General features: G+C 43.5%; 1 protein-coding gene across 1 annotated transcript in view; it reads right to left on the bottom strand.

Annotated features, from left to right (window-relative positions):
* The window catches only part of OSBP (oxysterol binding protein), a 28,937-nt gene extending 17,607 nt beyond the window's left edge, over positions 1-11,330 (bottom strand). Inside the window, exon 1 of the mRNA XM_083377980.1 lies at positions 10,417-11,330. Within this exon, the coding sequence (XP_083234106.1) occupies positions 10,417-10,769 (353 nt within the window). The 5' untranslated portion in view covers positions 10,770-11,330. The remainder of the gene's footprint in view (positions 1-10,416) is intronic.
* Between the last annotated feature and the right edge of the window lie 1,201 nt (positions 11,331-12,531).

Below are 12,531 nucleotides of genomic sequence, written 5' to 3'. Positions count from 1 at the left end.
GCGTGCTAGTCGTTTCCAACTCTAGGGGCCGGTGCTCATCTCCGTTTCAAAGCCGAAGAGCCAGCGCTTGTCCGAGGACGTCTCCGTGGTCATGTGGCCGGCATGACTAGACACCAAAGGCGCACGGAACGCTGTTACCTTCCCACCGTAGTGGTCCCTATTTTTCTACTTGCATTTTTATGTGCTTTCGAACTGCTAGGTTGGCAGAAGCTGGGACAAGTAACAGGCGCTCACTCTGTTACGCAGCACTCGGGATTCGACCCGCCAAACTGCCGACCATCTGATCGACAAGCTCAGCGTCCTAACCCAGGCTGTATCTAACTGGTCACTCAATTAATGGAAGGCTCTGTGACTTGGCAGATATTTTTGTCGGCAAGAAAAGGGAGGGAGACAATTTTATGCCCACCCACCCTGTAGTCAAACAACACATCATTTCCCACCCTTTTCTGAAAGTCACCAAATCAACAAAGACTAGCTGGGTAGGATGGTGGTGAAAGGCTGCAAGACATGAGGGAATCACGAAAATTCATCTCCCTCCATCCTCAATTAATGGATGCTCTCACTGAAAAAGTCACTCTATGACACCAACAGAACCCCAGCCATTTCCCTTAGGTATAAAGATCTTTTGTGGGACCAGGTCATATTTATTTCTGGGATATTTCAGACCATAGTAAGTGGGCATGGTTTCAAAGCAGATGGAACTAGGGTCCCTGGCCACTGTGAGTTCTTTGTTTTTAAAACAGTGTGAAGCCTATTTTAGGCTTACATGACTGTTTCTGTATCCATTTCCATTTCACTTCTGTGGTAAATGGGTGGAGGTTCTGTGGAATAGGGGGGGGGAGATGAGAGGGCAGGGCAGGGGAGGGAAGAGGCTTAGGCTGCCTGATGTCCTGGGGCAGTAAGTAATCTGCTACCGTTCCCACAAGAAGAAAGAAGTCTAGGGATTTCAGTGATTATAAATTGCTTAAGATTAGTTACCAGATGTTGTGAACTTTCACAGAACTGAAAAAATGAGCTGCCAATTAAAAAAAAGGGCTTCTAGTACATAAAGCAATGAGACCCAGGGTAGGAGCAGAATGCTAAAGCAGTTTTGCATATGAATATACAGAGTTTAAATTACATGATTAGAAGGAAAGTGGAATTAATCTGAGCTTGCAATTATTGAGCATGATGTTAATGCTAGCCATATTTCTTCCCCTCAGTATGTACATCTGCCTTTCTGATTTTCTAAGCCCTCCTCCAATTAATTAATTGCACAGCAACAGTTTTGTGAGGTCGATTAGTACTATTTACATTTTTCAAATGTGCAGCTGGGAATAAAAACTGGTTTAAGACTTTATGAATATATGGCAGCAACAATTCAAATTTGAAGTAGGGTAGACTCTTCAGTTATCAAGTAAAATGGAGAACAACTCTTTTTTATTTCATAGTTCTAACAAAGGTTTTGAGTAGTTATACATTTTAGAATTTTCCCTCTCATGAACAAATATGATTATATTTGTTTAATAGGTTCCTGGATAGTAACCCTACAGGCAGTAATTATATGACACTAATATGATTGTACACACCTACAAGTATCACTTACTCAAAAGGGAAAAAAACCCCATACTCTTTCATAGATATATTTGTCCACAGAAAAACAATGAGTCATAGCATACCCTTCCAGACAGTGTGAAATAGTACTGCCTAGAAATAATCTGTTAGTAGACATTTCACATATTTGATCATCCTAGCTATAGCCCCAAATTTCAGCAGTGTGTTACTCAGTACCTCCAAAATTATTCAACCAGAATGAAGCATCTCAATCTATCTAATCCAGCCTTTCTCAAAATGGTGCCTTCCAGAAATGTTGGTATTCTTAATTTCCAAAGTTTCTAGTCCTTACTTCTGTGCTATAATCCCTGGGCATTCTGGGGGTTGCAATCCCAACCCACTGGAAGAAAACATATTGGGAAAGGTTGAGCTAATTGCACAATAATTACACCTGGTGTAAGAACTCTAGCCAAATGACAGTGAGAATTATGATTTGTGTAGGTTCAAATCCAGAACTATTTACAAGCTAGTGTTAATAGTTTTCACAAACTGTGAAGAGGACCTCAGTGGAAGTACACACATGCAGAGGGATCCATTTTTCCCCCCTACTGAACTGCAGTAAGTCTGGTCTGTATCAGTGGTGGCGAACCTACGGCACGGGTGCCAGAGGCGGCACTCAGAACCCTCTCTGTGGGTACGCATGTCACTCCAGCCCCGCCACCCCCCGTGGCCTCCTCCTCACTAGCAGCCCCCCCCAGAGGAGAGTCGCCCCGGGCACAGCCTGCATGGAGCAGCGCAGCCAAGGACACGGCAGCCAGGCAGCGGGGACAAGACTCTGCCCTCCTGCAGGGTGTGGCCGCCATGACGCTGCTGGGCTGCCTGGGTGATCTGCTGTGGCGGGCCGTGGTGGCGGCGGGTGGCCCTGTGGGCAGGAAAGGCGGGGGCTGAGTAGGGGCGAGGTGGTTTGGGGGCACCCGGTCTCTAAAAGGTTCGCTATCACTGGTCTATATATTCAGTATTGAACGTTGTGTGCATAACCACTTTAAAGTATAGATGTATTTGTTATTCCATTTGAGCAGTTACATAATAAACATCATTTGTCAAAATGTACAAAATGATAAATATTTATTTAAAACATCTTTGGAGGTCTAGCTATGAATTGACTTCAGGGGAAACAAAGGTGGATTTAAGATGCCTTTGCTTTTTGCAGAGCCAATGACCATGGCAGAACAAGGAGCTTGCAAATAGATTAAGGCCTCAAATTCCTCCCAGGATAAATTGAAATTGCTGCTAAGTGCTTCATACTCCTTGTGAGGAGACCATAAAACAGCCGTCTCCCGAGGGTTTAGAGCTCTGATTGCTGGGACAGTCTGCTTTGCCACAATCCTTGGTGCAAAAGAACATTGGATTTGCTCACAGTCATGTCTGAAAATGTGAAAGACGTTATTTCACATATTAATTTTGTTCTAGAAGATGTAATGGTTAGGTAGGTGTTTCTGTTCTTTGAATTGGTAATAGAAAGTAACAGGGAGAAAACAAAAATGAAATACTGCATACTTTATCACCGCAAAACAAATCAAGATTAGGAAAGAAATTCTTCAAAGTTACAACAGTCTAAAATAATATGGTTCTCACTGTGCATTTTAAAAAAGCATTTTATAGCTGGGAACTTCAATCAGAGAACTATTTAGATGCAAATGCTCGCTTATATGCTTAATTTCAGATTTTTATTCTTGTTTTATTTTTTGTTAAATACATGGATTTCAATGATAACAACAAGAGATGAATACATATTATAACAATATTTTTACTAGTGGATAAGAATATTTTTTCCTTTAAATTTCCCCCCTTTTGCATACAGTATAAAACACTCATTATCAGGAGTCACAAAAATGCTCAGGTTCTTTCCTAGCACAGAAAATTGTCCCAAGATTCCCTTAAAAAAGAAAACAAAAAACAACCAACCGCCATTACATCTCTTCATATGTTTATTGTGATGCATATCAGTCACAAAACCCAGGAATGAGGACATTTTAAATAGGGGGGGGAGCGGTGGTGGAGGAAAATTCACAGCTCCAGACTGAAGGAAAGAGAATATTGTTGTGGCATCCAAGGATACCGAGAGTAGGACTAAGCATAAGTTATCTACTGGTAAGTAGAATCTCTCTAATGCAGGGGTGTCAAACTCAATTTCACTGAGGGTCGCATCAGCATTGCAGTTGCCCTCAAGTGGCCTACTGGGTGGGCATGGTCAGGTCTACATCGTTCGCATCAAGGGTGCCTATGGGGGCCTGGGCAGGAGTGGGACAGATCTGAGGGTCTCTGGCGGAAGGAGGGTCTCTGGGCCAGGGCCAAGGCAGTGGGGACCGTTCTCTCACTGTTTCCAGGATGGCTTCACGGGCCACATGAAACCACTTCGCGGGCCAGATCCGGGCCCCGGGCCTTGTGTTTGACACGTCTGCTCTAATGGAAATCAGTAACATATCTATAGTTACAAATACATTTATTTGTGCTTGTGTGCATGTTTGTGTGTGTGCATAGATATGTGTATAGCAGACATGTCAAACTCGTGACGTCACGTGATGTCGCGAGACGTATCGGGACTGTTTTGCCATTGCCGGCAATGGGATGGGCGTGGTTTGACACCCCTGGTGTAAAGGAAGGGACTACCTGATAAATATGGGTGATGAAATCCAGCAGTAAGGAAGGACTAGTTTGGGGAAGTCTAGTCCAACATATATTATGTGTCCACCTCTATGTTCCCCCCTCCCGTGCATGTCCTTTGACAAGAGTTCCAGGGCTAATCACTGTTTCATCTATGAGGTCACAATATTTGTGAGAGAGGCTTCATTTGTCAACCATACTACAATTCATTCCTTTCCTTCAATTCTCGCAAAACTGGCTGTAGATATTGCTGTGCCTCCTTGCCTTCCAAGTTTGCAGAAATAACCAACCACACATACCTTTGACATTCACCCAGCTCCTCCCCGCTCCAGCCTAAACGGAGAACAAAGTCCTCTTATATTGACCTGGTACCAGACAGAGCCATCTCTTTCCCACTCAGAAGCTGAAGGACACAGAAACTGCCAACAAGTGTCACTACAAATGCCACTGGCTTTCTACCTCCTCATCTAGAGAGTCTAGTCTGGAGAAAGCGACAAGCCATGCAGGCAGGCCTCCTTCTCAGCAACTTCAGACCACCAGGGAGATATGACCTCCTATTGCCAGCTATTCTTATCCACCTGAGTCTGGTTACTTCATGAATAATAAAGAGCTTGTGGTTAACAAGCAAGAGATGTCTGCTGATTAAGGGATGGCATTTCATGTTTTCATGTTCCTTTCTACGGGGAGTCCTTGACTTACGACTGGCGGCCATTCAAAGTTACGGCAGACCCCCTTAAAAAGTAGGTGCGAGTTGATTTTGAAGTTAAAGTAGCTGCATAGACCCCATGATCACGTGGTTGCATTTTGGGCTTTTGGCAACAGGCTTATTTTTCCAGTTGTTTGTAGGGTCCTGCAGTCACGTGACTGCATTTTTTAAAATGGTTTTTTTTTGCCAGTTCCTAGGGTTTACTTCTAGTTTCTGCCCCCCCAAAAAATGCCCATTGGGCATAATGGATTTACTTAAGAGCCATGGTATTCGCTTCATAATCACCACAAAAATACCCAAAAATTGGGTCTGATGTCTCAACTTATGACCATAATTCTGGGCTCAGTTATGGTTATAGGTTAAGGACTTCCTGTACTGAAGCTACACATAACAGGAATTTACATGAGGATACCAGGAACTTACTGAAAAATAAATTCTGGAAGAAGGTATTAATCAGTTTCTTACTGCTGCCAAGCAAACTACATGACCCTTTTCATGAAATCATCAGATGACACCATCAGACACACTGTGGAGTTTAATGAGGAAAAGCAGAACCCCTGGCTAGCCTAAATTTGGTTTGGAAACTGAAAGAATCTGCCAAATATCAAAAATACAAATATAAAGATGTTTGATAACTGAGATCCATAGTTCCAAATACACAAGTAGTCCTCAACTTACAACCGTTCATTTAGCGACCCTTCAAAGTAACAGCAGCACCGAAAAAAGTGACTTAGGACCATTTTTCACACAATCGTTGCAGCATCCCCAGGGTCAAGGGATCAAAATTCAGGCACTTGGCAACTAGCATGCATATATCATGGCTAACTGTCCTGGTCTAATGGTTACAGCACCAGACTAGGAAGCCAGAGAGACTGTGAGTTCAAGTCCCACTTTAGCCATGAAAGCCAGCTGGGTGACCTTGGGTCAGTCACTCTCTCAGCCCAACCCACCTCACAGGGTTGCTGTGGTGGGGAAAAGAGAAGGAAGATGTGTTGGATATGTGTGCCTCCTTGAGTTATTTGTAAAAATAATAAAGATAGGTTACAAATTAAATAAAAAATAAATTTGTAACCTTCCCAACTGGCTTCTGACAAGCAGAGTCACCGGGGGAAGCCAGATTTGCTTAACAACTGTGTGATTCATTTAATAACTGCAGCGATTCATTTAGCAATTGTGACGAAAAAAGGCTGTAAAATGGGGCACAATTCAGTTAACAACTGTCTTGCTTAGCAATGGAAATTTTGGGCTCCATGGTGGTCGTAAATCGAAGACTACCTGTATCTGCCCGAAAGACATTTTTAAATTTAGAGATTAGGTTTTTCTTTGGTGCCCCTCTTCCCATGCAAGATCGCTCAGGTGAAATCTAACTGTAGTTCTATAAATATCAACTCAGATTTAAATCTCATTGATGTAAGTTTGCAGATTTATGTTGTTTCCCTGCAGATTAACTTTGAAGCAATTCTCACTGAATCATTTGAATTTATTTACAAATAAGACTGAATATAGCCCAGCTTTACAAATTTTCAGGAATGTCCATAACCAAGTTCTTACACTCACGGAAGCATTTCTACTTGAGATGTATAAGGAATAATATCCCTGCTATTTCATTAGTAAGCATTTATAACTGAAAACTGAACCTGTTGCACTGCTCAGATAGCTGGAGGCCCTTCAAACAGTACAACATTATGTACTAAGCTCAGGAGATGCTTGCGTTTTAACACATCTCCTGGAAAACGGTGCCTTAAATATATTTAGAAGGACATTTACAATATGCAACATAGGTAATATATCCTGTACATAGCCCCAAATATTGAACTTAAAGTCATAATTCTGTTTAAGGAAAAAAACAGGCTTTAGCTCAATATGCTTACCATATAATTATGGTACGAATTAACTTATCTGCTTCTATCAAATACAGCTTTAACCATGCCATTTTTAAAGAGAGAAAAATGTTCCAAGACCAATTATGTCCAACAACCAGTTTCATCACCAAAAAACCTATTATTTTTTTGATCACATTTCTATTCTGAATTTTTCTCAGATATTTTTAGTTGCCTGACTTAAGATTATCACACATCAACAGTCTAACAACAGAGTGACAACAAATTCAATGTGTAAGATAGAATAGATGAGGGGCAGATGATTCCATCCCTTCATTTCAGAGTGCCTCTGAAGGTTTTCATCTACACTACAATGCCTGCTTTATAAAATGTTTTTAAAACAGAGTTCGATGCTTGGCAATGGAGAAAGAATTGCTAGCTACTTGGCTGCTAATAAAAATACACTATATTATTATTTACAGATCAGTAGTCTAGATAACACACTGATTTATTTCAAATGTCTTTGTGTATTAAACCCCAAATGAAACTGATGATGCGTAAGACTGGGTTGAAAATGGAACATCACACATAATTCAGTGGAAGAAATACTTCAAGTGTTAGTAGCTCTGCATTTTGAGAAAGATACTGGTAGCAACTCTTCTCTTGTACAACAATAAAATTGGTAGGTAAACTCAGGACAAAAAGAGAAACTAGTCTTCCTTTTCAAAGGAAAACACTAAGATTTTAGAATTCTTTAAACAAATTAGAATAACATTTATCAATACACAAATAAAGAAATCCTCTATCTTCAGAAATGCTCTTTTGATATATTACAATAATCTTTTTATCCTTTAATAAAGGAGCAAAACCAAGGTCAAAAGGCTCCACCATATCCAATGTTTTTCTTGTAGCTCTGTAAGGCACAGAATAAGATAAACATGTGAATTTCTCCATATATTTTCTGAATTGCTTCCCCTCTAATGGCTGGTCTAAATTTTCCTCTGGAGTGAGAGGATCATGTTCCTTTAGATCCTTATCCTGTCCTGTCTTGCCTCCAGATAGACACATTTCCTTTTGGTCCTTCTGAGATCAAAATGACCTTGGAGAGCAGATTCCTTGATGCAGACCAGAGGGATTCAAAGTCAAATTTAGTATTCTGAAATTGGAGTTCTCTACCTCTGACCTGAGGGACTTGGGAGAATACAACAAACTTTCAAATAGCAGATTACATACTTCATTAAACTAAATGGTTTAATTTACAGAGAAATACACACAATCTGATTATATAGTGGCCCACAAGATTTGAAAGTGAAAACTTTGTTGCTTAATTCATCTGCAGTGATATACACTAATATTTATATGAAATATATGGATGGGTCAGGCAGAGAGGCAACCCAGCAGTATAAGTTACAACGAGCTGTTTAGAGAGACAATACTGGTAGGCATTTGCTTAGAAAAACCCCACACTGAATGTCCAGAAGATAAATTAAACACAAGTATACCACAATTTAAAGGAGAGGCATTTCAAATGAGATTGTTTCAAAAAGCAAAATCTTTAACAGCTTGGGATATTACACTTTTTATCCAGTCCTCTTCAAAGACGTTGAGGGCAGTATTCAGAAGCTTATCCTATCCCTTCACCTCAATGGTACTTATTTAATTTTGTACTGCTCTTCTTGGAGGACCTTAGTTTATTTCCTCCAAAACCAAAAATGTAAGGGGAGAGTATTAAATAAAATTAACAAAAATAACTCCCAAACAGTGCTTTTTTTGTAAAAGGAAAAGGTGCCGGAACTGACACATGTCATACAACCCGCCTTGCCTACCCTACAAGGTTCCATCCAAAAAAGGTGCCGGAACTCCGTTCCGAGCGTTCTATGACAAAAAAAAAAGCCCTGACTCCAACAATGCTCAACGACAGGAAGTACAAAAATTGAAACAAAGCTAATTTATCAAAAAGACCACAACACAAAAAACAAAAGAAGTAGCAGACCAACTTATAAGACAATTTGGTCCGAAAGTTGTTAGCCCATAATGCATGCATGAACAAACATACCTTAATGGGTTTCTAAAGAAGATATAGTACTGTGGAAGCCAGCCAAACTTTCCTTCAGGAGAGAATTTCATTATCTAGGTTGTAGGTAGAGAAGTCTCAGATAAACTGAGTTGAAAATAATGTTTTGCCTGCACAGTCAGTCATCAGTTTAATAGTTAAACAAAAAAAATGTGCGTTGTCCAAAGTACATTATGCCACATCTACAACCTCAAAAAAGGTACTGGTGTGCGACATGAAAAGTTTGTGAATAACATTTCTAAACTACTGAAATGAATTTCTCTCCTAACTTTGACCAAACCTAGCTCTGAAGAGGTTTTTTTCCTTAGCAGCATGCCTGTACACAGTTGCTTAGATTTCTGGCATGAGGAGACAACAACTGCCATATCTAGTCCATAGCTCTTTATAAAGGTAAAGGTAAAGGTTCCCCCGCACATGCATGCTAGTCGTTTCCAACTCTAGGGGCCGGTGCTCATCTCCGTTTCAAAGCCAAAGAGCCAGCGTTTGTCCGAGGACGTCTCCATGGTCATGTGGCCGGCATGACTAGACGCCAAAGGCGCATGGAACGCTGTTACCTTCCCACTGTAGTGGTCCCTATTTTTCTACTTGCATTTTTACGTGCTTTCGAACTGCTAGGTTGGCAGAAGCTGGGACGAGTAACAGGCGCTCACTCTGTTACGCGGCACTCAGGATTTGACCCGCCAAACTGCCGACCTTCTGATCGACAAGCTCAGCGTCCTAACCCACTGAGCCACCGCGTCCCTTATAGCTCTTTAAGGAGCTTGCAATTTGCAACTGGGTTACAGAGGCCACTAAATGTGAGTTCACTCTTCCTATTCTTCATTCAGTGCAGCTGATGTTAGTGTCATTAATTTCCAACGTGCTTAACTAAAACACACACACACACACACACACACACACACACACACACACACACAAAGACTGATCTCTCAAAACACATCCCTCTCTGGTGAATTGAAGGTGCTGTAAATCGGTGGAAGAAACGAAGAGGAAAGAGGGTGATGGAAAGAAAGAGAAAGAAAGACTGCAAAATCCCTACAACCTTCTCTAACCTAAGTGTGGTCCTCCAAACACTGGCTAGATGGAATGGGATTTGGGCCCCCCGCGAGGGTGTCTGGCTAAGCCAGGGGTAGGCAACCTCGGCTCTTTTATGACTCATGGACTTCAACTCCCAGAATTCCTGAGCCAGCATAGCTGGCTCAGGAATTCTGGGAGTTGAAGTCCATGAGTCATAAAAGAGCCGGGGTTGCCTACCCCTGGGCTAAGCAAAAGAATGGAACCCGGGGCTTCCAAGAAATCGCTGCCAGCAGCCCCAACTAGCGCGTGCCCGACGGAGAAAGGGCCAGATGTTGGCTTTCAACTACGGCTGGAAGAGCACAGCTGCCACACACCCCCCTCCTGCTCCGCCCCCGACATTTCTGAGGCCGCGGCTGGCTCCGGATACCCTCGTGCTACGTGGCAGGAAAACGCAGGGCGCTCGCCAGCCTCCCTGCGGGGCGGAAGCGGAGGGAGTATCAGCCCGGAGGAGGCAGAAGGGCAAGAGGGGAGCAAAGCTCGAGCAGCCCTTATGAGGAAGGGGCAGAAGCAGCCTGTACTGGCGGAAGAGGACTCGGCCTCACCTGTAGTAGCTGAGAAGCCCATTGCTCAGCACGAACCATCGCCGCTGATACCCTTTGATGTAATTGGTCCATTTGAAAAGCCAGCCTTCCCGAGCCGCCCCGGAAGTTGAGCTCGTTGACCCGGAAGCGGAAGAAGAGCTCCCCCCTGGAGCGCTTGTCACCCCCCCTGGGGCCGGTCCCCCAGGGCCCAATGTCCCTCCTCCGGCGTCACCTTTTCCAGCACTTGGCCCCGGCGACGGCAGCGGGCTCACGGGGCCAGGTCCGCAGGTTCCTCCTGGGCCGGTAGCTACGGGGGCCCCTGGACCGCCAGGCGCCACGCCTGGGCCGGGTCCCGCTGCTCGCAATTCCGACATCGCACAGCGCAGAGCCGCCGCCGCCTTCGCAAGCCCGAGCCTAAGCGCCGTCTACTAACGGGAGCCGAGGAAGCGCCGGAGGCTGAGCGCCTCCCTCCCTCCCTCCCTCCTTCCTTCCTTCGCCCTCCGCCCCTACCGCTCCACCAATGGAAGGGCTAGCGCTCTCACGAGCCCGCCCTATTCTCAGCGATCTCCACTCCAGGAGCTGAAAAGCCGATTGGTACTGCCTCTGGCTACCGCTATTGGCTGTCCAAATCGGAGGGGCGGGACTCATCGGTAAAGTGGTTCGTTCATGCGCTCGCTCGGCTGTCTTGTTCGCTTTCTTTATTGCCGCTGTTATTGGCCGCCTTCTCTGTCTTCTTCTCTTAGGAACCAGTAAGGTGATTGGGAGGAGGGGCCTGCCCATGATGTAATTGTAGAAAGGGATCTCCTCGTTGGAGAGGTGTGAATGGTGTTTTGGCTTTCCGCAATCATGGGAGTTTATGGAGAAAGAGGAAGAGAAAGCTCCACATTAAGAGGCCAGCAATCTGCCTATACTGAGAAGAGACAAGGATTACTGCATTCCGGGAAAGTGCAACAGCATCGCAGGCTCCCTTAAAATCCTGGCCACAGCCTTTAGCAAATCATCCCGATTTTAACACTTACTTAATATTAAATTCCATTCTTTTCACTTTTATCTAATATGAGTCACGACTGTTTTGGCAGATCTTCGTACCTTTACTGAACTGGTGTCAGACGCGGTCGACTACAAGCAGAGACGAGAGTCCTCGAATTTCAAAAGGGAAATTAAAAATAGCATCCCCAATACTTGCCCTATTTTAATCCGCGGGTCCCCAAATCTCTTAAATTTATGCTGCTTGTACCCGATCAAAATCGATTTCGTTCGTTTCAGTTACAGCTGAGCTCTGCATTTTAAAAAATATTGAAAGTATTACACAGTGGCTTGGATCTAAACATAGAGACTTGTGTTCGCTGATGAACAGAGAACGTGGACGTCATCTGTTCTAATCTCCCAGTGTATTTTTTCTGTTGTGTGAATCTCTCTTCTTTCCAGAGAGAAAGGCAACCACTGCTGGGCATTTGGAAACTTTGGTTTTAAAATCCTGAGGCTGAAACGGCTGGGAGTAAGAGCTGGATTGGGGTCCAGAAATAATTTGAGCTGACAGGTCACGGGCAAGGTGGATGGAAATTGGGGGTAGTAGGAGGGGACTCCCATATCCTATCAGGACTGCTTGGTCCTCCTTCACCCCACTGTCCTCACCTTTGCCTGGGACTTATCAGCTAGTTGGCAATTCTTCGTTTTCCAAACATTTGTACTGAAAGGCCAACAGCAGAGTTAGGGGGTCCGTGGGTATTTCTTGTCAAGGTTACACTATTCTAAATATATCCAGCTGCCCTGGTTAAATGAGATCTTCAAGTACTCACTGGCTTTCGCTCACTCTGTTATGCGGCATTCGGGATTCGACCCACCAAACTGCTGACCGACAAGCTCAGCATCCTAACCCATTGAGCCACCGCGTCCCTTTGTATTATTATACCTAAAACCAAAAACTGTCTTAGGGGAAGAGGAAAACATTTCTTTAGATCAAGAAAACCTGAACATGACTTTATTACTTATTTACAATACTAATCCAATTTATGTAACTGCCCATCTCATAAAAAGTGACTCTAGGCAGCTTACAACACTCAGATAAAAATAAACATCATAATCATCATCATTGTCTTCATCATCTTCTTCCTAGTATTATTATTCTTCCCTTGG

Source organism: Vipera ursinii, assembly GCF_947247035.1.
Source record: "Vipera ursinii genome assembly, chromosome: 1".
Taxonomy (NCBI): Eukaryota; Metazoa; Chordata; class Lepidosauria; order Squamata; family Viperidae; genus Vipera; species Vipera ursinii.
This window is presented reverse-complemented; position numbering and strand designations above follow the sequence as displayed.